Source organism: Ascaphus truei, chromosome 17, assembly GCF_040206685.1.
Source record: "Ascaphus truei isolate aAscTru1 chromosome 17, aAscTru1.hap1, whole genome shotgun sequence".
NCBI classification, from domain to species: Eukaryota; Metazoa; Chordata; class Amphibia; order Anura; family Ascaphidae; genus Ascaphus; species Ascaphus truei.
Genome location: NC_134499.1, coordinates 9,185,646 through 9,212,031, shown reverse-complemented (window position 1 = coordinate 9,212,031; position 26,386 = coordinate 9,185,646). Strand labels below are relative to the sequence as shown.

The 26,386-nt window shown below is 47.8% G+C and overlaps 2 protein-coding genes across 2 annotated transcripts in view; one reads left to right on the top strand and one right to left on the bottom strand.

The window, feature by feature from the left end:
* Positions 1-2,865, top strand: part of SUN2 (Sad1 and UNC84 domain containing 2) — a 33,841-nt gene extending 30,976 nt beyond the window's left edge. Inside the window, exon 15 of the mRNA XM_075573637.1 lies at positions 726-2,865. Within this exon, the coding sequence (XP_075429752.1) occupies positions 726-839 (114 nt within the window). The 3' untranslated portion in view covers positions 840-2,865. The remainder of the gene's footprint in view (positions 1-725) is intronic.
* A 1,849-nt stretch (positions 2,866-4,714) lies between these two features.
* On the bottom strand, positions 4,715-25,894 carry DDX17 (DEAD-box helicase 17). Its single transcript, XM_075573851.1, has 13 exons — positions 25,477-25,894; positions 16,885-17,023; positions 15,343-15,439; positions 15,024-15,157; positions 14,554-14,619; positions 14,305-14,446; positions 13,545-13,705; positions 12,957-13,129; positions 12,135-12,245; positions 11,994-12,055; positions 10,238-10,297; positions 6,988-7,224; positions 4,715-6,563 (listed from the first exon to the last, which is right to left on the bottom strand). Exons 1-13 carry the CDS (start codon positions 25,503-25,505, stop codon positions 6,157-6,159), a joined length of 1,818 nt encoding a protein of 605 aa, XP_075429966.1. The 5' UTR covers positions 25,506-25,894; the 3' UTR covers positions 4,715-6,156.
* Positions 25,895-26,386: the final 492 nt, after the last annotated feature.

Genomic DNA, 26,386 nt, shown 5'->3' with positions numbered 1-26,386 from the left:
CCTCATTTGTACATGTGACGCGTGTGACAATGTATAATTCTACATTCTTACCCAAGCTGGCAATCGTTTGGTGCTCCTGTTATAAATATGTAAAAATTCTGATTGTGTGCCTAACGTAATGGCCGCCTGCTAACTTTGCTGCAGTCTGTGACATGCTGCAGCTGATATAATGTCACATATTACTAAGTGTAACACATTATTGCTACAGATCTATACAAACACAATCCGCACTATTACTTGTAGCTAAATCTTATTGATGGAAATAGGTGCAGGTGGACATGAGGAATCCCTAATTCCTTCAACATTACACCAATTGTCCACAGCACTCAGGAGTGTTGGGGTCAATTGATTTAACATTATTACTCTGAAAGCTGTAACAATAGACAATCTGCTGTTTGGAACACAGCAACAGCTCTGTTTCTGATACTTTGTTGCCAAAGGTCAAAATGCTGGGTTAGAGCCTGTTTCAAAAGAGGAAGTGGACATGGCTTTCTAAATAGTTGCTGTAGCAACCAAAGGATGATCATAATCAGTACATTAAAAAACAAAAAAACATTAAAAAAAAAAACATTAAAAATGGTGTTAGGAGTTTATCTAATACGACAGCACTGTTCTATTTAAACAAAACCACGTAGACTTGTTCACGTTCTGCTGCTTTAACATGGATCCCGAGCAGCGGCCGCCGTAACTCATCTTGTTGGGGGTTGTTGTTTTTCTTTTGAAAGGAAGAAGACGTTTCCAGTTACCAGCTGGTGGAGCTTAGAGTGGACAATAACTGGGGTCACCCAGAATACACCTGCATCTACCGCTTCCGCGTGCATGGAGAGACCGACATGTAACCCCACGCCACGTGCTCTGGGATCATTGCTAGGAATCGGGACTAGGTTGCGAGACCTGAAGGGGTTATATCCTCGGCGTAGGCGGAAACGGAGTAGCATCTGACTCGCTAAGCGCGCTCTGCTCTTATACTGTCTGCGTTGTGTACCATCTCAAGGACGCCTGCGTCATCACTTCGCAGTGACGCTCCGTCTGTATAATACGCCTCTGGCGGTTCACAGGGATTTCCGTTTACATAATTTGCTAGTGGGGGCGCTAAGGGCAAACCCCTCACCACTATAATGTGTAAAAGTTGTGGCTGCTAAAATAAGCATTTTTGGTAAACTGCATCATTTATAAATCCTGGAAGAGGAAACGGTGACCAGTAATTATTTTAAAAGTGGTCAAAAGCAGATTTCTCTGGAATATACATAGGAGGGAAAATGTACGCACAGTGTTTCTAAGATCTAAAACTTGGCCTTGAACACTGCAGCTTAATATAGGATGATCGCGTAATTGTAGTGTGTATTATAAACATGTATTAAATAGTGAAGGATAAAAGGGTTACCGAGCTGGCTGCTTCTAGTAACGACGGTAAGATAGATAATCCTGCAACACATTTCCCCTCTGAACAGGGTAATTAATTACCCCAACGCTATAAATTGCAATAAAAAGAGGGTCTGATTCATTCCTGTGTCCAAAACTGAATACACCTGTGATTTATGCAAATGGTTTAGCATGAGCATATGTTCATTTGCATATTTCCCAGGTGCGTTCAGCCTTGTCCGCGCGCTGCATGAAGAAGTGTTTGGGGCAATATACAAGTCACTCGGGCCGTTCCTGAATTTGGTGATGTTCTGAGCGTTAGCGGGGTGGATCTGGCACTTGGGTTACTTATTCATGGGTTGCAAGAAGACGTAAAGCTTCCCTAACAAGGAGAAAACTGCCTCATCTGACCTTCCGAGGTCAACGTCACGCCACAGCTGCCCTGGGGGACAATATGTCCCGTGAAACAATGCAGCACGTGGAAGACCTTTCAAACCCAGTCGTGATACTAAATAGTTTGATAACCAGCGTACAATGAAAAGTTAAAAACAAAAGCACATTGTATTGTATATACGTCATTGTTTTCTTTATTTGCACTTGACCGCCTGGATTTCTGCACTGTTAACGAGATCTGAGTGACTGCTTAATTACAGTATTATAAGTAATTAGAAATGTATTTTTGCCCAGTTGTTAAATCATGCTTTTTTTTTTTTTTTTAAATGATTAATGGCAGTGTTAATGAAAAGCTAATTTATTCAAACGTTGGTGTTGGCCAGAAACGTATTTTTTTTAAATTGTTGTTTTTTGGGGGAGAATCAATTTTAACTACCCACAAGTGTATAATACACTGTGTTTATATATGCACTGCCAGTCAAGCCAGTATATATAATTTCACACTGAAGCATGTAAATATATACACGCATATTTGTGTGTGTACACAGTACACACGTACGATGGTAGCGCACCCATTAACCATAATACAACCGCCATTGAAAACGATGGTTATGGAAACAATGCACGTGTTATTCAGCGCATTATTATATGTTAACCGGGTAATGCTACATCTGTGTACATGCACAGAAACCTGAAACTGCCCACATTTACTGCAACCATGGTCTCTTTGCTGCACTTTTCTAACTGCCTGCGCTGCGAGCGCCGTGTATAGTATGTGTTGTGTTATTTGCTGTTGAACTTTTTTGCCATGAGGCTCTCGGGCCTAAATTTGCAGAAAGAATGAGTCTTTAAATATGGAAGGGAGGGGAGAATCCTTTTCAAATTGCAGGAAGAGAGGGGCTTCCAATTTATTGCAGATATGTTGAAGGTCCCTCTGGCAGCAGAGGTAAAATAAATAAACGGCTTTAGAAGATTGTTGTATTTGCTTAGCAATACACATGTATATTGCAAAATGTACATATTGTTTTTGGAGCTGTTGAACGTGCAGTATTATATATAATGCAAGTGTGAACTTAAAAATAAAGCTATCCACTTTCTAGAATATTGAAAGATTTTGTCTGAATTTATTATTGTAATTTCTTGTTCATCTGAAATAAACTGGTTACTGGGACATCACTAAATGTAACGCTACTACTTTGCCGCTGTCCCAGCGCAGGCGTTTTGTTCACGCAGCGGTTCAGTAAGAAGGCAATTTCAATGTTCCTATCGATCAGGGGTTTCCAACTCCAGATTCCCCCAACAGGTCAGGTTAAGGCTATCCCTGCTTCAGCACAGGTGAACCAGACCTGTTGGCAGCCCTTGAGGACTGGAGTTGGCCACGCCTGCTACAGATGCTTCCAATCTCCTCATTTTAGTCTGATCATCCAGGTATTTATTAAACGTGTGTCCGGCTTATAGGAGGGCAAAATCAATATTAATTTAAAGCTTTCCAATACATAAAGGCTTAACAGCGCAGGAGCAAAGTATATTTCCGGGAGAAGTGCTAGTGGCAGGTCATTCTCTGGAGTTGGAGGGTGGCAGGTGAAGGGGGGGGGGAAGTACTTTACATTGGTGGAACGGCCTCCCAGCAGAGCTGGTAGAGGGGAATGCTGGCATGCTTGGGATAGATATGGCCGCCCAGCAGAGCTGGTAGAGGGAATGCTGGCATGCTTGGGGTAGATATGGCCTCCCAGCAGAGCTGGTAGAGGGGAATGCTGGCATGCTTGGGATAGATATGGCCGCCCAGCAGAGCTGGTAGAGGGAATGCTGGCATGCTTGGGGTAGATATGGCCTCCCAGCAGAGCTGGTAGAGGGAATGCTGGCATGCTTGGGGTAGATATGGCCTCCCAGCAGAGCTGGTAGAGGGGAATGCTGGCATGCTTGGGATAGATATGGCTACACCAGAGAGCATGTTAATGATATAAGGCCTGTGGTTATACAGCAGGTAGGTAAATGGACAAGTAACGTGGTTCTGATCTGCTGTCAAATGTAAAGTTATTCCAGGTAATTGCTTTGAATACATCTCCTGGTTAGGAACAAAAACAGGGCCAACTGGAGAATGATCCTCAACGCAACCTCATTACATTGAGGGAGGTGAAGATCTTAAACTAACCGTGTACTCTGTACTGCCAAAATAGATCATGTGTGCTGTAGTTGGAGATAATTGAAGTGGGGGAGGAAGGATTAATCTATTTTAAAAAGGTGCCTGACGCAGCAAACACGAACTTGCACGTGGCAAAGCTGCATGAGTTACACAGTACATAACCTCTAATCTGTAATGGAGAGAAGCCCAGCATAGATTACACTGCAAGGTCTCTGGTTGGCAACACACAGATGGCGCAAGCAGTTTCTCACTTATCACAACATGCCACAGGTGTCAATATCACCACTAACGTGGGGAACCGTCAGTCATGCATGTACATTAGAGGCAATCCAAAAATATATATTTCTGCTTTTTAATACAGACATCCTTTGATTTATTGAAAACAAATTACCTAAGCTGCCAATCAATCAGTTCTCCCGTTATTGATCAAAGATCCTGCTTCTCCGTGTAAGCGTAACCTCGCCGGGTTCCGGCTTCAGATTTGTGAAAGCCGGCACACGCCGTTTCCCACTTAAGTGACACTCGTGACACGTTTTATACGTTGTGTTAAAGAACGTTTCAAAAATGAATTGCACTTTTAAAGGTGGGCACAGGGAGCTTACAACATTTAACCCCAAAAGTATTATTTATTTTTACCTTTTAATGCAAGTCTAGCAGTGCTATTTTTGCTGCTGCTAAAAAGGAAAGGGTCCTTGCAGATGTCGGCAGGTGACCCCTTTATTTAGATTCAGTTACCCAGCTTTCATTCAGACACCAGAGGAAGATTCTCCATCTATTTGCCGTCAGTCATTCAAGTAAAGAACAAAAGCCTGAAGCCTCATTTTAAAAACGTTTATTCATATCTACATACAAAAAATAAAATCATAGGGGAAAGCAAGATATAGTATCGAAGTGACAATATAGACATGGGGACATTCATTTTAAGAACCCAAACCACTTTTTCAACAGTGCAGATCGGGTCATTAAACGTGTGACCCACAATGTGATGATCGGAGGCTACAAAGGAATTGGTTCCTCGTGTGCACAATGTCAAAGGGGCCAAACGAAGCCAAAAATCAGCAAACCGCACAGAAAATAAAAAGAACAAACGCACGACTGATTGAGGGGGTTTGGGACACAGGGCTGAGGAACACGCAAAACCCGCTTTGCTACCAACATTGACAACCTACCTGGATAAAAAAAAATAAAAAAATTAAAATAAAGGGTGCAGACAGGCCCACAACCCTTCTCCACCCAGAATCCTAGAGTGGGGGGGAAAGTATCCAGGTATGTGTTTGGCAGTGACACGTTGCAGCCCCCCTGCCCAACCACAGCTTCTCATAGACAGGATCCTCAGCACAAAGGGTGGGGGGGATATAGATCTAGGTTATTCTCCATTTATGGGAATTATGAACCATGAATACTGACCACTTCAGAACGTGGTGAGGCAAAACACCTACCGAAAAGAAAGCTCTACAGTTCCTGTTCGTAATCTTTTGAGTGTTACCTACCTGGTACAGCTCAGGAAAAAGAAAAAATACGTTGCAAAACACTGATGCATTCGCCTGAAATCCACCAGCGGCTCCACAAAATGATTGCTTTATAAACTACAAAATATAGCACACGCTTCCAAAACACGCTATTTACACGGATACTGAGAAACATTTCCTTTTGGCATGTGACCCACCCGCATTCTTAGAAGAACAGTCTCTAACATGGACGGAGAGGGGTACAAGAGGAAGGCTCTATGGCAGGCGTGGCCAACTCCAGTACTCAAGGGTAACACGAACAGTTCAGGTTTTTAGGATATCCCTGCTTCAGCACAGGTGGCTCAGTCATTATGGCAGCCACCTGTGCTGAAGCAGGGATATCCTGAAAACCTGATCTATTGGTGGCCCTTGAGGACTGGAGTTGGCCTCTCCTGGTCTATGCCTACAAGGAAGGAAAATACTGAGGAGGGGGGGGAAGGGGAGGGGGGGAGGACCGGGGATGTTCGGTCCAGGCCGAGATAACGGTGCCGTCTCCCCATTGCAGGTCACTGCCAAGGCACGCGCAGCAGGCTCAAAGTCTGGCCCTGAATCTCAACAGCACCTTGGAGGGAACGGTAGCAAATGGTTTGACGTTTAGAAACAGACTGTTCTCCACAAACTAACCTCTGCAATAGAACACATGAACAGAGCGGGAAAACCCTCAGAAGCAGAGAAGTTAATAATAAAAATAGGATGTTACAAGTATTTTGAGAGCAGCCCCAATCTCCAGGGGCGGGAGTGGTCAGACACTCACTTGCGTGTGGAAGCGGGAGGGGGTGGAGGGGGTGGTGGATACGGATATGCCGCTGCCTGGCTCATATAGTTCAGTAAGCCGGCGGCAGCAGGCTGGACAAACGGCTGGGACATCAGCGGCTTCGGTCCTTGGCCGAAAGCGGGTGTCCCGTAGGTGCCGGCTGCCCCCACTGGAAATGCGCCCTGCCCGTAGCCATACTGCGTGGGTTGGAAGGTGGAAGGCTGGCCTCCGTAGGCGTAACCCGGCCGGCTCATGGCGCCGTTACTGGAGCTGCCGCGGTTGTTGCTGTTCATGTCGCGCCTGCCGCCGCCTGCGCCCTTGCCCAACCGTTTAGAGAGTTCATCCTGGTACATCATGTTGGGGTTGTTAACGGTGGTGACGGTGCGGTATCTGGAGCGGCCACCTAGAGGGGGATAAACAAAGTAGCAATGGCCCTAGTACAAAGCGCCTTCTTGTTTCTCCCAGTCTGAGAGAAACGTCTACACCCGCAGGTAGGAAAAACAGGACTGGGGATCTTAGGTGGGAGGGGCCTTTTCCAACAGCTTTGGCAAAGCCAGTCGTACCACACAAACTCCTTGTACCGGCCCGGAGTACCATGATCTCCCTTCCCACCATGCAGTTACAGCCAACCCCCCTTTGAATAGAAGATACTGGTCACCAAAAATGTTTAACCAGTTTCCTTTGCGCACATTGTTTAAGAATCGGCTCAATGGAGGCAAAACAAGTTTAAAACGAGTCTGCAGTGACCGTATTAGACACCTCTTTAAAATGATGTACACAGCAAACCTAATGTGCAGAGTACCCAAGGTGTACTATTGAGCACGTACCTCCTCCTCCTCCACCACGCCCGTGGTCCACGAGTTGCATGAGTTTGGGGTTGATGGTTTGATGAGCTTCCTCGAGCACCCTGACCAGCTCTCGGGCTTGTTTGAGGTTGCCAGGCGTGAAGAAGGTGTAGGCCGTGCCCTTGTTGGTGCTGCGGGCGGTGCGGCCGATGCGGTGCACGTAGTCCTCGGAGCTGTTCGGGTAGTCGTAGTTTATAACAAACTTGATATCTTCCACGTCTGAAGGTTGCCGTGGAAATAGACGTGTTGGTAAAACACACGTCAGAAGTGACAGAGACAAAAGATGCATATTAGTGATGGCAAACAGCATCGCGATCTATTGCTACTACACGTTAGTTAAGCCTGACCTAGTGAATAACAAAACCTATCCTAAGCCGCTAGTTTGTTACACTGCGTTGGTTAATCTCTTTAGTACACCCCAAGAGCAGCAGGTGCTAGAAATAACCAATGGATTAAAATAATATCTATTTCCTGAATAAGTCACTGCACAGAGAGGGGGTCTGGCTTGGGATAAACTGTTTGGTCTAGGAACATGTGGGTTTAAACTAAAGCAGTTTTAGGTAATCACCAAACTGTGGCTCAATTGGGACACCAATGACCGCCAAAACTTAAATGTATTTATCTTAATGATTTCAGTGTCACTCTTTAAAGAAACTTAGGGCAGAACGTCTATTGGAAAAGGTCAGCTGCATTGGACCCTTCCATTGACCTGTAAAGGATTCTGAAGCCACTTGTCAGATTGTTTGGTGGTTTCTACAAAGAAAAGCCAAGTATCTGCAGTTCTCTGCATCTAAATGCCTAGGAATATCACTAACATGCAACTCCTTCCTAGGGTTCTCTCACCTCTTCCTAAGAGAGGAATAAAGCATTAGGACAGGTCATTAACACCTAGCACACGCTAAACTGTCTTAAGCTATTATGAGAAAAGTAAGGTTTAACACTTAGTGGGATTCGTCCTCAGGTGCGCTGGGATCCGGACCGATGCACACTCCCTCTGCGAGGTGGGTTACCAGCAGTCGCCAATCCCGTCTTTTGGCACTTAGCGGTCTCGCCGCCTTCATCCGTAGACATGGGACCACCCGAGCCGGGGAGCATGCATCAACGGTCCAGGTGCAGCAAGAGGTCCCAACACTGGCTGGGCTAGATGCTTCTCTGTGGGTGGGGGGCAAGGGGGGGTTTGGGGACATTCCCACCCCCCCAAATTAAGTTTGTTGCCAAGTGTCAGAGAACCCGTCAATGGGTGAAGAGAGACCGGTCCTCCAACACTCACCATCTGCCAATGTCAGTACAGCTTAGACTGCAAGAGGGGGGGTGGGGGCCCACGGCATCTTATGCCCAAGCTTCAACTGGGGAGGGGCAGTAAAAAGGGTCAAAAAACGGGGCCTTGTGTAAAAATGTCTGTTTCTTATTACAGGAAAGTCTCTTACAAGAGCTGCAGGTTACCTCCAGTTTGGACAATTTATCAAGGGAGAGAAGCGCTGACGTGTAACATGCATACCCAATGTTTCCGAGGTGTCAAGAAGGGTAAAGTGGCTTATCAAACGGCAAGGGTGTGAGAGCGGGTTAAGTTTCGGCTTCATCCGGGGCCGTGGCTCGTTATATGGCGGGTGTCAAAAGACAATGAAGTCCTGTCTGTCGGGCCATGACAAGCACCCGTTGCCTTATAGTACCCTGCATTTGATGGCAGGAATGGGAAGGACTCAGCGTTTGGAAAGTTTGTAGGAGGAAGCCATAAAACAGTCTGAAGAAAGGCAGAAGGGGGGAGGGGGGGGGGGAAATTCTTCTGCTTCAATAGCCAAGAGACTCCCCAAAGTCTTCCATGGCTGGATGCCTTCCCACAGCTGCTCAGCAGATAGTACAGTGGGAAGCACCAGGGTGATCTCCCTTCTAGAAAGGTGGTCCGTCTACTCAATAAGGCCTGCCGAGAACATCAAACCCAAGACAGCAGCCTTAGGGAGACAGGGGGTGAGGGGGTGTAGCCCCATCTCAGCACTCGGGGTGGAAAGCCCACATTTTGCACCCCGATGTAGAGAGGGGAAACTTAAGGGGCACGGAGTTGCAGACCCAAAAACTGCCTCTTCAGTACAAAGACCAGCGTGAGGGAAGAGTGAGAAGCCAGCTCCCTTTACGGGGGCCGCTCCCAGCGTTCATCCCCCTCTATTTTCGACAGGCCCCTGGCCCTGTACTGAGAGAGATCTGCAGCTTCTGTTAAAAAAAAACAAACAAAAAAAAAGTAAAGATTTAATATTGCAAAGTAGTGTCAAGAAAAAAAAATTAAAAATAAAAAGTCATTCCCTAGTGAGCTGAAAAAGCCGAGTTATAATTAAACTGAACTTACCTGGCCGTCTCGCAAGACCTACAGTATAAGGGAGATTTGATGCACACGCAAGTAGCCATGCAAATATTTAAGGATGGTCACTTAAACACAGCTTTATGGCAGCTCTTGCAGTAAACCTCTAGCAGATACTGTACCTTCGGAAACTGACTAAGAGTGGATAAGGATTCCCTCTAGTGAACCACCTTTCCATTGGGGAGGAGACCAGATCATTTTGGTAACTTCTAAACATGTTAACCATGTGCTGCTGAGCCAATGAGGAACTAGCACCAACGGGTGAGCCCTACACCTCATGAGATAGGAGCATATTAGGACATCTGTTCACAGCCAAGCAACCCCACATCTTCCCACCAAACAAAAACACACGGAGGAATTTGCGAGTAACAAGAAACAGACGGTGTAACCTTATTGCCCTGCCAGGGGTACCGTATGCATCAGGGGACAGGAGGGACATGGGATGGGGATGTCAGGAAGAAGGTGTGATTGCCAATTAATTACACAACATTTGAAGTGGTTTAGGGAAGATTCACAAAGAAGCAAAATGCAAGTAAAACAGGGCAACGTTAAAAAAACAAAACTATAAAGAAATACAGGGGAGTGGGGAAGAAAAGCCTTATGCTTTCTGCTCATTACATGGAACAGTATCTCAAGGAGAAGAGACTGTTGAGAGCTCTAGATATTCTATTATATTACAGAAAAGCCTACAGGAATCAACTGGAAATATTTACACACGTTCCTTCAGCTCCAGGCGATTGAAACCGCTCTCTCGCACCAACTACATGCTGCAGACTTCCTAGTGACAGTGTACAGCGAAGGAGAGACGGGTTTTGTGCAGGGACCACTCGGTTTGGAAGTCTAAGACTGCAAAGAGTGAACGCAACATCGTAAATTACAAACCTAGCCCCCGAGATGCGACATCTGTGGCGATGAGGATGGGGGCTTTCCCACTGCGAAACTCTGCAACACAAAATGGCATCATGGGTTTAGCAATTCAGTCATTCAGAATGTGGTACGAGTGGCCATACAATGAAACAAATTGAAATAAGAACGAAGACACACGAGTTAGAAAAGTAACATTAAGTCTCCCGCCTTACTTTACTGACAGAACCGTGACGACCCGATATTAATATAAAACCCCAGAGTCTCACCCCTACTTATTGACCCGTGTCATTCACTTTAGTGATCAGGACAAAAGCGGATAGGCACACATTCCCAGCACGCTCAAACTCCTACACCCCCCACATCATGAATATATATTTATGTCAAAAAAGAGTGCTACTGGGCGTGGCAAATGTGTACAACAAAAGACAGGGGTGCCCAATGCTACATCCAATTGACAATTTGTACTCATTACCATATGTTTTGTCAATTTGATGTAGCATTGGGCACCTGTCTTTTGTTGTGCACATTTGCCACACCCAGTAGCACTCTTTTTTGACAAATATATATTCATGATGTGGTGGGTGTGGGAGTTTGAGCGTGCTGGGAATGTGTGTTAATCCATTTCTGACTGGTAACAGTTGTGTGGAGGTAGGTGGCTCCTCCCCCCAGAGTTCGCCCCTCCTCACCTTTTTAACTTGGGAGGTCTTTTCACTTTGCTGCAAGAACAGGATCTACAATGGTTCTTTCCCCTCATACAGAGGTGTAAGGAAGGGCAGTGTAGTGTAGGCCCTGCATTATTGGTTATACCTTGACATTTGGTATGCAGGCTTATAACGCTTTGGCCAAAGGGTTTAACTAAATAACCAAGTAATTATTATTATTGAAGTATTTGAACTTTGTACTCATTACCATATATATTTTGTCAATTTGATGTAGCATTGGGCACCCGTCTTTTGTCAAAAGCGGACAGGGATAAACATTGAAACCATAAGGCTGGGGCCATGGTGCCTTCGCCCACGCGGAGGCGTGCGCGACCAAGACCCGCTTGAAGCGTGCTCTCTGTGGGCGTGCCAGTGACGTCACCGAGCTGGTTCGCCCTCATTGGACGAACCGCTCACGTGACGCTGAGAAATCAGTTTAACCGATTTCTCACGCAACGCGCGCCCCCTCCTGCTTCTGCGCGGACACGCCCGCAAACACTGCCTTAATGCAGTCTGTTCGCTCTGCGTGCGGACACGGTCTGCAGTACCATGGCCCCAGCCTTAGATGACCTGGAAATCTTTACACCAGATGTTTGCTTTCCTCGGAACGGCAAGAAGCAAATTGCTCATGTAGGCCTTTGAGGCTCTCTACTGTATCTGCGCCTCCTTACATATCCGCGCTGATCTCGTTATTCCCATACACGCCTCCTGCCCTCTACCCAGAACGGTCTCCTCGCCACCGCTCTCATCTTAATCCATTTCCCCCCTCACACGCCGTATACACAAAGCACTCTCTTTCTCCCACCTTCAAGACAAACCTGAAAACCAACTCTTAAATTAAGCACTTCACTAACCTGGACTCCGTTACTGTCCCACATCCACTCCTAAACCTCCATTACTGCCATCTACTGCACCGATTCACACACCAGCTGTCTCTCCCAATATAGCACTTAGATTGTAAGCTCTCCGGGGCAGGGATTTCCTTTCCTACTGTCTGATTGTTGCACTTATTGTATTATAATTCCCTGTACTGTATGGTCACACACACACGGAGTACCCCAATGACTCACCATTCAGCACCCAGTCCCGCTCCTGCTGGGTCTTGTCCCCATGGATGCACATAGCAGGCCACCTTGGGGAAGGACACAGGACAGTAAGATTTGGTCAGGCAGATAAAGGAAGGACAGTCAGAAGTAAACCTCTCTGCTTACCCATCACGTCTCATTCTGCGGGTCAGTTCATCACAGCGACGCTTGGTTTCCACGAAGATGATGGTTTTGTTCTCCTTCTCAGCCATGATCTCCTCCATCAGCTGGATAAGCCTGAGAGAAAGGAGGGGATAGGAAACCAGATTACAATGCACGCCCGGCATTGGATCCATGTTAAACAGCCCTATGAAAATCTACACTGGTTTACAAAAACGGACAAGCTTTTACACCTTTCATTGCACTGCACAGCTTCATGATTACATACCATTTCAGTTACAGGTACAATAGCCCCACACAGAAATAAAAAACTCATGATCCACAGAAAGCCATTACCGAGGCCATTCACCAAAACCACTTCTGAGCGGTAACCGGTCGGAGATGCATTGTTGCTTATTAATAATCATAAATAACTTTCTTCCATGGATGCAGACACATTCAAATCCAAATTCACTAGGGGTTAACAGAAATTGCCCATTGCAGTATAAGTAAAGGCTCGGCAACAAAAGACCAAAGTAGGATTTGCAACATTGTAGAACTTTATTTTTGTACTAAAAGTACAAAGATCCAAGCAGGATAGCAGCACTTACTCCTCGATGTGACTGACACAAATGTATACATTGTATAAGGACTGACCATTCCTAATCAATTCTGGTACGCGCCTTACAAAGCCAACTGATCTCTGCCCGACCCCTAACCGTGCTAGGGATTGTTATCATTGGAATGGTCACTTAGTGTCAGCTCTGACTGGGGAGGCCAATGTTGGGAGAAGTTGAAAAGCACAACATGTAGGAGATACACAGACACACGCCACCTGAAGATACGCACTTGTGATCTTTCTCGCTGTCCTGGCACACGTCGACAATCTGCAGGATGTTATGATTCGCAGAGAGCTCCAGATTTCCTACATTGATCTGGACGTAGTCCCGCAGGAAGTCCTCTGCCAGCTGACGCACCTCCTTTGGCCATGTTGCGCTCCACATGAGGGTTTGTCGGTCCGGCTGGGGAAGCATCACACATTAAAACGCCATTCTACCGCTTGGAAACGACAAGACACGTGCACGGCCCACAAATATTTCACTCCCCGCAACACCACATTAACACAGAGCCTTTACATGCTAAATCACAAGCATTGTACAGCTGGAGGCATTCCAAGACCACCACATTAAATGACTATACCACTGCAACAGAGACTATAACAGGGGGGCTCAACGCCAGTACTCTAACCACCTCCCAACAGGCCAGGTTCTCAGGATGTCCCGACCTGCAGGGGGAGGAGAGGGCCTTGAGGACTGGAGTCATCTGTCCCCCTTCTAGAACACAAGAGGTTCTAGCAAGTTCTGCACACATGCCTCTGTATTATGGAGCCGTCCTATGTTGGCCCGCCGAGACGTCACTGAATAGTGCTCCACATACCCGGATTTGGTCCACAATCTTGCGGATTTGTGGTTCGAAGCCCATGTCCAGCATTCGGTCAGCCTCGTCCAGCACCAGGTAGGTGCAGCGCCGCAGGTTGGTTTTCCCGTTTTCCAGGAAGTCGATCAGTCGGCCCGGGGTAGCGATGCAGATTTCCACACCTGGGAGGAGGCAACAAAAAGCAATAAGGAAAGAAAAAGTGTGTCGCAGGACGGGAGTCACAGCACTTACTCAGGGTGGGCTTCAGGGAGTCTCAAAATAATCCTCAACAGCAACACATAATATATCATCAGCAGTAAGTGGTAATGATGCTAGCCTCTGACGTGTGGAAACCTGATTCAAGACAGTTCCTAGAGACCTTAATCCAGAGGTTTCCAACTTTTTGGGTTACGGAACCCTATAATTATATTGTGAAATTCTCAGGAACCCCAAGCCTCTCTAATAGCGCGTCGGAGATCAGATGCATTGTAAATTCTTCTGTATTTGGTACAATTTTTAAGTGACCTGAAAATTGCAGGGAACCCACGGGCTCCTAGGAACCCCTGTTTAAAGACCCCAAATCACCAAAGATGAGAACCTCTCTGGGCAGTGTTTAACCATGCCTGTAAATCCACCACTGTACATCGTTTGTTCTAGTTACAAATGGAAGGGGTCATTCAACATATATTTTTTTTCCATGTCCATATCTGACAATACATAGAAAGGTCTATTCATGTGCAGAGAAAACTAGTCCCACCTCAAACACAACGGCTGTCTTTACCTCTCTCCAGGTCTCTTATCTGGGGTCCCTTGGGTGCCCCACCGTAGATGCAGGTACTCTTCAGCCTGGAAGACTTTCCGTAATCGTCTGCCACTTGCTGCACTTGCTGCGCCAGTTCTCTTGTCGGGGCCAGGACTAGACACTGTACATTGGAGAAAACGTAATTAGCGTCAGAGACAATTCCTTCCCCTTTGTATTTCTGACCAATAGCAGCAATACATCAATCACACACTCATGAGTTGCCCTTACAATTGGCCCATCTCCACGCTCCAGGTAAGGCTGGTGGTTGATGTGAACCATGGCAGGCAGCAGGTACTTGAAAAGAGAAGAAATAAAACAGTAAAGAAATATCCAGCGTCTTAAAAAATATATATATGTCATTAACTACTTAAGCACAACGTTTCTGCAGCAAATGATCACTGCACGGCAAAGGCCCCTCAGGACATATAGTCCATGTTAATGTCAGAGGTACAAAGAAAAACCATGTTAAAAATCCAGATGGGCTCTGCAGATAAATATAGTGTACAGCAGGGCTGCAGGAGCAACGCTGGCTCCCTAACGGGCATCACAACCTACAACCAATCCACATTTCTCCAGAACCAAAAAGACAGCTAGAACTTTGAACTAAACCCAGGTGGAAAATGTCCTCCGCTTATCAGGATTCGCACGGGAATTATTACAGCTGCTCTCTAAACCCGCAAGGAAAAAAGTCTAGTTACCGCCAGGGTCTTGCCAGATCCGGTCTGGGCGATGCCCACCATGTCCCGGCCGCTCAGTGCCAGGGGGAAACCTTGGCACTGGATGGGCGTGGGCTCCTTAAAGCGTTGTTCCATGATCACATCCATCACATATTCTAAAACGCAAAGAATTAAAAAAAATAAACAACTTTGCTTTATACACAAACTGTAAAGAAATTGAGCAATTAAAACATCGCAAATATTGTTTGTTTGTTTTTTAGAACAAAACAAAAGTGCTAAAGATTTTTTATAGAACGCAAAAGGTTATTTATAGATACTGAGTTCAGACAGGGGAACTCACGTGGGAAATGAGAATGATGGAACGCAAACACAGGTTTAGGACAATTTGTTCCCCGTATGGTAATTTCTTTCTTCCTGTGCAGCTCCTCCAGCTCATGCTACAGAAACAAAAAATCGTGAACATACAGGCAAGAGACAAAAATAAATAAAATATGGCTGTGTGTGGCAGATATTACAAACATGGCTGTCACAGAGCAGTGGCCAGCAAGAACAATACTAAGAGGCTTGGGCAGCCCCAGCACCAAGGCTGACTTTCCAAGTACCTTAGTGCGGGGAAGGAGGGGCGCGGCAGTTGGAGGCTCCGCGCTATTCCCCACGTCATTTAAATGAAATGCCGGGGGATCACGTGAGGCCTCTGCAACTATCCTTACTTTGGCTTGGCGTGTCGCCCCTGGCAACGCAGTCACGTGACCCGTGGCATCATTTGACGCCAGAGAGCTGGAAACAAGGTAAGGGAGGGGGGTGCGAGTAGGGAGGGAAGCAGACAGGGGGCGCAGCGGGGAGGGATTGCGCACCCTGCCTTCGTGTAATGGTGGCGACATGCTTAAGGGATCACATCTGGGGGTTGTGGTTTATTCCTAAACTAAAATCCATCACATAAGTATTTTTAAATCATTTGTAACGTTATTATGTAGACACAGGGAGCGGAGACTTGGGAGGGGGTTAGATCTCCTCCGGCTGCTCCCTTCTGTCTGACGTCACTGTGCGTTCTACAAGAGTTTGCACAGGCAGGCGCTCCCCCCCCCTCCCCCTCACTTAACTTCAATGGGGCGCTGGAAAGGACAGGGTGAGGTATATACCCCCCCCCCCTATCTGCCTCTGAACAAGGAAGTGTCAATTTGTAAATAACTTCCAGAGGGAAAAAAGGCAAATATTTGCATTTAGCACCGTTGGGTTTGTTTAAGGAAGCCAATAAAAATGATAAAATGTAAAAAGGTGTGTTTTTGTCCCCAGCTACCCAAGATTTAACCTTCACCTCCGCTGCGGTCAGGGGGGAAGCCGTGCTAAGGGTTAACATGTGCTTGTTCTCTGTGGAACGCCAACCCCACCCACTGGAATGTTAATGAGCCATGAGGACACAAAGAGCTTTTATTCACAGCTGCATTGCATCTCAGCCACCCACCCCACTGTGCATCTGCTTTGCCACAAAGGCGCACAGGCTTTGGCGCAGCCAAAGGGTGTGAACCGTTTGCTGATGTTAAAGCTGCTCTATTTCTATCTGAAACTCTCATGCCCTTTATCCCCTGTACCCAATTTTCCAACTCTATCTGTCCTATGAAATGTCTGAAATCACTGTATAACCTCTGTTCTTTTAATGTAACCATGTATTTTTTATAACTCTGTGCCCAGGACATACTTGAAAACAAGAGGTCTCTCTCAATGTATTACATCCTGGTAAAACATATACATATACATACATATACATATAATAATAAAATAAAAAAAACAGTGCAGGGATCAGATTATGTATGGAGCTGTTACATATTAACCCATTGGTCAACAAATGGACCCCAACGCACTGGATGGCCCCGTCCCCACTTACCGCGGTCAGGCGTGCTACTTCAGGGTGCTCCGCGTAGAAGTTCTTCTCGAACTTCGGCAGCTCGCTCATATCCCATCTCTTCTTGCGGAGACGCTCCCCCGGGTTTCCGAACTTCGTGAAACGGCCGCCTCCACCACCACTATGAGAACATGTAAAGCGTCACGTCTCGCCAAAAATGCAATGTCAGAAAGAGTTACAAACGGTACGATGATTCCATTTCGAGCCGAAAACAAGGGCCTTTTATATAAAGATACGAGGGCTTTTTTTTACTTGAAACACTGCATTATAAAAACACATCTGCTCACCGAGACTGCTGCTCAATACACAATCGACCAGATTAACCCTTTCACTACTGGAAGACCAGCGAACCCCCAGAGTGCCATAGGTCTTCCGGCACATGGGGTAGCGATTATGGGGTAATGATCAGGCTCCGTGATGTGAACGGGACAGGACATGTCCTGATCGGGTGTTATTGCTGCATAAAATAGCATGACGTGCCCTATACAGCATCAGGATCGCTGGCACGTCAGGCCTTTATGACAAGCAGGGGACGACAAGGTCAGCCCAAGGGTTAATGTTATTCCAAGAAATGTATTCGCTTGCCCTGTTAGGCTGCCAAACTATTAAATACTTCGGGAAATGATATACATTAGAGGCGCGGTTCAGTTCCAGAGCCCCAGGCTTCCTATACAGGGCCATCATCATCATCATCATGAAACGACAGACAACTTCAAAAGACCTGGAGTTAGCCAATACCTCCCCCCCCCCACAGTGGTGTCATCTGTTTGCTGCCCAGATGCTCTGTACAATCCCAAACACTTCAACCTGCTCAGCCCCCTGTACCCAGTGTTTTCACTGACCCTTCCGTATAGATTGTAAGCTCCTTTGGCAGGACCCTACTTACAGACGGTTATAATGTTATGGTTTTTCACCCTCCAACCCTATTGTACTGCGCTACGGAGTATGTTAGCACGTTAAATAATAAATGCAATTTAATAAATAAATAAAGGGAGGGGGAACAGCTCCTTTAAGAGAAGGGGTGGTGTCCCTTTTTGCACGCTCCCCTCCTGCTTAGCAGAGGGGGGGGGGGAGGAGGAAACAAGAATTACTGGATAAACATTTATGTAAATCCGCCTCAAAGTGTAAGAGAAAAGAAACAAGGAATGTAACTCTCCCAATACAGATGCGGCTGCACTGAAGCAATCCCAGCAACAGGAGTTTTGTTTCCGGCCGTGTGCGGAGGTGAACGGGTTAATCTGTTAGTGCGGCGTCGCTGCATTAACCCTTGTATTCCGTATTGAAGGGCCTGTGCTGTAAAACAGCATTAACCCTTTCCGTGCCCCCCCCCCCTATTGTACGTATTTAAGGGCCCGTACATTGAAGGGGCGTCCTGCCCCCTCAAACTTCAACAGCATCACGCGATCGCTCCAAAAAATAAAAAAATAAAAGACGTAATGTGAAAGTGCTGAGTGGCCAGGGACACGGAGGTGGAATGTCTCTCTGGCACTGAAGGGGTTAACCCAGGGGTGGCCCAATCCAGTCCTCTAGGGCCATCAACAGGTCGGGTTTTTAGCATATCCCCGCTTCAGCACAGTTGGTGCATCAAATAGTGAGTCACCTGTGCTGAAGCAGGGATATCCTGAAACCTGTTGGTAGCCCTTGATATCTGGAGTTGGCCACCCCTGGGTTAAACGCTTTTATATGTACAGCGGCAGGACACGCCAGCTACCCCTAGTGGCACCACGCTCGATCGGCTGCACAAAAAGGGGAGGACCCGACATGTCCACGGAATTACATGGAGATCCCGTGATCAGGAAGTGGCAGAGGGGACGGGACGTCCTCTCAGCAATGAAGGGGTTAATACAAGCTATGTAAACACGCCGATACTCGCGGTCTACATAACACTAGCTATACACACAGTTAAAGCGCTACTCCCCAAACTACAGTATGTTCTTATACAAAGATTTACTTCCGTCTCACCACATGCCATTTAGATAGTAAGCTCTTAGGGACAGGGATTATTTACCCCCCCCCCCCCACATTCATGGTTTGATGCACTTCTCTATAATAATTTTGTGTTTGTAAAACATCAATATACACAAAATAAACATTTTGCTACATGAGATGTAGATGTAGATATATACAGACACACAGAGCGAAAGAGACGCAGACAGAGACACACACCACATGTCAAATCTCAATGTCATGGCGTCTGTACAGACACTGCATGTACAGTATGTATGTCTTCTATATCTATAAAAGTGAAATGTTTGTCTGTGGCGTTGTGCTGTTTTTTTTGATTGGTTGGCAGGTGGGGTGACGTCACTGAGCAACCACCGTCACCAGCCACCCGCCGCACACCCAGGCAACGCAGTAAACAGCAACCAGCGCGAGCCGACACTAAGCCTCCTCACAGCCAGGCACAGGCTGCCTCTGTGAGGCATTGTACACTTATTATCGAGTAGGGCCCGCCGCTATCATACGAGTCGTGGTGGAAGGTATATATGCATCGGCTTTGCAGGACATGGGATCTCAGGTGACCATTGTGTATAGGCAATTTTATGACCAACATCTCAAACATCTGCCGCTGCAGTCCGCAAATGAGATGAAGCTGTGGGGACTAAGTCATGAGTATTATCCCATTGAAGGTGTGGTGAAGGTCTGGCTGGACATACCCCAGCTGAATACGGGCAAGCATCATCCTATGGAGGTTGAGGCCCTAATATGTCCGGAGCCTCAAGAACACCAACTCCCTTATCATATTGGGGACCAATACTGAGATAGTGAGGGCCATCATTCGCATGTACTTACAAGAAGCTGGCGAACTAACCCTGTCTGCGTTAGGAATCCACCCTGTGTTGCAACAAGAATGATATCGGCTCAGGAGAGGCACGGGTTCCTCTACAACATCGAAAGGGGTTAACTGAAATTCCACCAGGGGGAGTGAGGCGCATGGCCGCAGTGTGCAGTTATCCGGACCGAGACGAGGATGATCATCTCTTCTCTGGAGAGCACACCTGAGGACGACGCCCGCAGAGGCTACCGGTTCGTGGCAGAGGTGCAAGAATGGACCTCCGAGGTGCCAAGGAGAGTCAAGGTGTTCGTCCAGAACATATCCCCTTTCCCCATGCCCTTGGATCATGGGCAACGATAGGGGAGAATATATCCCGTCACTCCAGTGGAGACAATGCCCCAGGTGCATGCTGCTGCAGTGTCCGAACAGCTAGCCGGGCTTCAACTTCGAAGACTCTACATAACCGGTCTTTCCATTCGGCCGGTAAACGGCCAAATTGGAAGAATGACGAGCTGTGTTCTCCACGAGCGAGATGGATGTGGGTTGCAGCCGCAGCACCCAACACACCATCAGGCTGAGTGACGCTACACCCTCCCGAAAGCGTTCTCGTCGCATCGCCCCACGGGATGTGTACGCTGTGAGGGACATCTTACATGAGATGGAGACGGCAGGGATTGTGACCGAATCTCAGAGCCCCTACGCATCGCTCATTGTGGTGGTGAGGAAGAATGGATTGGTAAGATTGTGTGTCTACTACCGGACACTGAACAACCGTACCATACAATACACTCTTCCCCGCATAGAAGAGATTCTCAACGCACTAACTTGGAGCCAGTGGTTCAGTGTTCTGGATTTGCGATCTGGGTACTACCAGGTGCCGATGAGTAAAGACGACCAGGAGAAGACTGCCTTCGTCTGCCCCCTGGGCTTTTATCAGTTTACGCGCATGCTCCAAGGCATCTGCGGGGCTCCAGCAACATTCCAACGCCTAATGGAGAAAACCATTGGAGATATGAATCCTTGGGAATGTTTGGTTTACCTGGACGATATTATTGTCTTCGGTAAGACCCTGGAAGAACATGAAGAACGGCTGCTTAAAGTGCTGGACCGGCTGGGGCGAGAGAGCCTGAAACGGTCACTCGACAAATGCCGGTTCTGTCGCACCTCTGTGACCTACGTGGGACACATTGTGTCTGCCGATGGGATCGCCACCGATCTGGCCAAAGTCGAGGCTGTGGTGAATTGGCCGCGACCTGAGAATGTCATGAAATTACGCTCTTTCCTCGGTTTCTGTGGCTACTATCGTCGCTTTGTGGAAGAGTATTCCAGTAACGCCAAGCCTCTAAATAAATCTCCGCAAGATATACCCCGAAGATACCGGGCGGAAGGCCACCTCTGCTAGACAGCCGTTTGGTGACAAATGGACGACTGAATGCGAACGAGCCTTCTAGGGCCTGAAGGAGTTTAACCAAGGCACCGGTTCTTGCTTACGCCAATCCGGAACAGCCTTATGTCCTCCATGTAGACGCGAGTCTTAACGGTTTAGGTGCAGTCCTGCACCAGAAGCACCCGGAGGGGCTCCGACCAGTAGCCTACATCAGCCGGAGTTTGGCTCCTAGTGAGCAAAATTATCCGGTACACAAGTTGGAGTTCCTCGCCCTCAAGTGGGCCATCGTGATTATTTGTACGGCTTATCTTTTGAAGTGAGGACGGATAACAATCCCCTCACCTACATACAACATCTGCCAGATTAGATGCTACCGGCCACCGATGGCTGGCAGCGTTATCAAATTACCAGTTCACGCTGAAATATAAACCAGGGCCTCTGAATATCGGAGCAGATGCCCTATCCCGAATACCAGGGCTGAGCCCCACTTCAGACGATGACAGCTGGGAAGAGATTCCGGGACCAGGACTGAGAGCCATGTGCAGCACAGATGCCGTCATAGAAGATAGGGTGGCATTCTCAGAGCTGAGGGTCGCAGACTCCTTAGGATGTCAATCTAAAGCCATCCCTGGAGCTTACTGTGACCCAGAAGGGATGAATATCACTCACGATAAACTCATAGCGTGGAAGGATATGGTCCAATATCAGATCCGGACCCAATAGCTGGTATCATCCCGTCAAGCTGTCCAGAGAAACAAGCCTGCAATTCTGAAACGTGCTCCTAGCGACATGGTCGAGATCGACAATGAGCTACTCTACTGGGTGGTGCAATACCACAAATCAAACCTACAACATATGATCCTGAAAGCCTTGCACGATGAGCATGGACACCTCGGAGTGGAAAAGACTTTCGGACTCGTCAGAGACCGTTTCTTCTGGCCAAAAAAGCGTGAGGCGGTAGAACGACACTGTCTGCGATGTTCCAGGTGTATTCAACACAAGACGCTGCCTACCCAGGCTGTCCCAATGGCTCACCTGAAGAGCTTGGGTCCCATGGACTTGAGGGGCATGGATTTCCTGTGCATCGAGCCCGATGCCCGAGGTATCTGTAACGTGCTGGTCATCACGGACCATTACACGCGATACGCACAAGCCTTCCCGATCAAAGACCAGAAGGCCATAACGGTGGCGAAGATTCTATTGGAAAGGTACTTTGTGCCTTATGGCCTACCCAACCGCCTCCATGCTGATCAAGGCCGGGACTTTGCAAGCAAACTAATCCGGGAGCTACTCAAAATCCTGGACATCACCAAGTCTCTGACAACTCCGTACCATCCGGAGGGCGACGCTCTGCTGGAGCGATTCAACAGGACGTTGCTGGACATGCTCGGCACGTTGAAAGGCGCTCAGAACACAGAGTGGAGCCCCTGGTACATGCGTATAATTGTACCCGACAGGAGTCCACGGGATTCTCTCCATACTTCCTTATGTTTGGGCGAGAAACCAGGCTGCCAGTAGATGTACGTCTACGAGTATCGACTGATGGGATACACAAAGCAACGCACGTCAAATACGTGCAAAGGCTTCAGGAAAACCTGCAACAGGCCTACCAGCAAGCCGAGAAGTCTGCGGCTTAATTCAACGCCAATAACATGAGGCGTTATGACCACAAGGTCAGACACCGGGAAATCTGTCCTGGAGATGTCGTGCTTCTCCACAACTTAGGGACTTCCGGGAAGCACAAACTCGCTGACCGTTGACGTGACCGTGTCTATGAGGTCGAATCACAGATGCCGGGCCTCCCGGTCTACCGGATAAAAGATACGGATGGCCGGGTAAAGGTCTGGCACCGTAACCATCTTGTTCCCATTCCACAAGTAGGAGACTATGACCCAGAAATACAGACTACAGGCAGTCCTTGATTATCCGACACAATGCGTTACTCAAAATGGCGTTGGATAGCAAAACGTCTTAAAGCGAAACACGTTTTCCCATAGGAACAGTGTTTAAATGAAAGGTTCCGTTCCTGAAGGCATTTTTAACACTAAAATACACTAAATATTTTACGCAGGCAATAAGATATGCAGCACACACAAATTATATATAGTGTATTATATATATATTATGATATAATAATATATATAATATTATATACACAAACAACTTTGCAAAGCTTCGTAAGAGCATTGGATAAGCTGTTTTGGCGTTGTAAAAATGAACATAGGTATACATTGCATAGCGTTGGATAAGCCATTCGTTGTAAAACGAGGACTGCCTGTACACCCCTGGGCGGTGAGCCAGAGCACGTAAACGACAGCAAAGAGACCATTAATGATCACCCAGAGGGTGAAGAGACTTAATGAAACTGTAGAGGATCCAATGGAGGGACGCTCTCAAAGGGAACCCTAAAGTCCCAGAGCACCTCCCGGAGGAGCCACGGGTAAGGGGCCCCGACAAACTACGCCTTCTAGGGTGGCCCCAATGAGCCAACCCCTGGACCCCATGCTTCACCCCAAACAGACTATTCAGAGACATTATTACCCCCAATGGGAGAGGCTGAGCTTCAGGACTATGCCTTTTACTCCCCAGAGGGAGTAGCTGAAGAACAACTCCGGCGGAGCCAAAGAGTTAGGTACCCTCCCAATCGGGAAACCCATGATCATATTGGAGCACCCCACTATGAGGCTCAGCAGTGGTCTCGGAGTAAAATACACGCGGTAATTGTCACGTTTACCCAGATGTATCATCTCATGTAGTTATGACGTGATAAGTTGTACATAAGTTACTGCATTTTTATTATATAACTTTGTGTGGTATAGTGGTATGCATGTATGTTACAATGTCCCAAGTGAAGTCGTTGGGATTTCACCAGGGGGAGTGTGTGGCCCAAGTCCCTCATGGGCTCCTATTGGACCCCTTACCTCCGCGGCGGATGCTGCCGGAGGTGTACTGCGGTGTCCGGTGGGTGCCGGGAGTGGGGGGTTTGTAGTAGGGGCGAGCGCATCGCCCAAAGCTCCCAACCGTCTCCGGTAAAGGGCGCCACCATCTTTAGGATGCGCACACAGGCGCGGTATACTTGCGCATGCGCCGTTTGGCCCAAGTAACGGCAGCCATTAGAAGGGCGTGCACGCACACACACAAGGTAGCACAAGCGGTGGCTAATGCAGGGAAGGCTCCGTGGGGAGTACAAGTCCCATCATGCTCAGGGGCTAGGAGTCACATTACCTATCACAGCCAATCAGGTTCTTTTATTCTCCTGCTCACACATACATTTTGCGCGCTGGAACCACAGGTCAGTCGGTGCTGGGACAAGAAATGGGTAGGATGTGTGTGTGCAGGGGTCTGTGACTCCTGCACTAGGCCAGATACCCCTATTAGGCCCCGACTCCCCTCAGCTTGTGGTTGCTGCAGGGACAGGCCCATAGATAGGGACACTGCCCCTGTAGTACTAGTGTGAGGGACACAGGCAGGACACAGTGGTCTCCTGTTCACAGGTGGCCTGGGACCAGACACCTACTACACAGACACTCCTAAAAGGTGTTACCATCCACACAAGACCCACCCAACGTAGAAGCGAAGGCTTCGCGGGTTATGGCACCGGATCCCATCATCCGCAAGACAGCCTCAGCGCGCCCGGGTGTGGACACACCCGGCAGGTACCCCAAAAAGTGCACCAACTCACTCTTGCACCTAATTGGGCAGCGCTGTACCATACATTGGGTTGGGAGGGGGATTGACCTTGTGGACACCGGGTTGGGTGGGTGCCCACGTGCCCCTAGGTACTTTGGGGGTGGGGTTACGGCCATGCGTGACTTGGCGGGTAGTTGTACCTCATTAGTACTGTTCATGATGTGGTGTTCATGGTTATGCCGGGTTATATGCTGATAGTAAAGTATTATTGTTTTAATACACTGTTGTGTATTATTCTTATATGTTCCTGCACAGGATTTTCCCAATAGTTAGGATCCCACTCAGGTGATGGCGCTGTCACCTATCGACTCAGGTACACCCCAGGCTCCCAGCGGCGAAGGTTCAGGCCTCCTGTGAGCCACAAGTAAAGCACCACACACACCATAGACGCCTTATTTCCCAGGGGGTGGGGGAAAGTGCGCTACCTGCAGATATAATAGTATACTACCTGCAGATATAATAGTATACTACCTGCAGATATAATAGTATACTACCTGCAGATATAATATTATATCTGCAGGTAGTAAAATATGTCTGTAGGTAGTATCACACTGTAAATATCACATATATTGGGAGGGGAATACGCATATATTGGGAGGGGAATACGCATATATTGGGAGGGGAATACGCATATATTGGGAGGGGAATACGCATATATTGGGAGGCGAATACGCATATATTGGGAGGGGAATACGCATATATTGGGAGGGGAGGGCCTCACCCGCCACGGTCCATGAAGCCTCCTCTCATCCCCGCGTTATAGACGAGCCTCTGAGCGGAGAGCTGCTTTGCGCTGGTTGGGATATCCCCTCCCCCGCTTGGCGCCGGACTGCCGCAGATAGCTCGTGTCTCTCGCAGGGAACTGCTGCCGCAGATAGCTCGTGTCTCTCGCGGGGAACTGCTGCCGCAGATAGCTCGTGTCTCTCGCGGGGAACTGCTGCCGCAGATAGCTCGTGTCTCTCGCGGGGAACTGCTGCCGCAGATAGCTCGTGTCTCTCGCGGGGAACTGCTGCTGCCTCTCCGGTTCCGCGCCGATGCTTTAATTTCGATTCGCCGTACACAGAGTGACAGACACCGCGCGGCAGCCTCACTCCTGGACAACTCCGACACAAAATGGCCGCCTCCCTCTCCTGCCCTCAGCCGCCGCGTGAAATGGAACCTCTACGCTGCTGACGCAACGTAAGACCCGTCCTTTATCAGGACGGTCTCCGTGGCAACGGTGCGCAAGTGCGTTGGAGAATTGCTGCCCGCTGGTCAGTGACGTAACTGAGATGGTTGTTTGTGTAGCCGCGCTGAAGAGGGTGTGGCCGAGCGCTGAAATCGAGGCTTGGCACTCATCCCTGCTTCCGGTCTTATTCTTGCTGGGGGTGCAATGTTTTTATACTTACTTATTATGAGCATGGCAGACATGTTGTGAGACAAAAATATCTGCCTGTACTTTATGTGTGTGTTATTATTCGAAGTAATACATATACATATATATATATATATACACAAACACACACACACTCTCCAAGGTTAGAGAAAAAAAAAGGTTAGAAAAATATAAATGTGTTACATCATAAGTTACAATGTGCAATAATAGTGAATAAGGAGGCGCTAACACCCTTCAGTGCTTACTAATACAATAT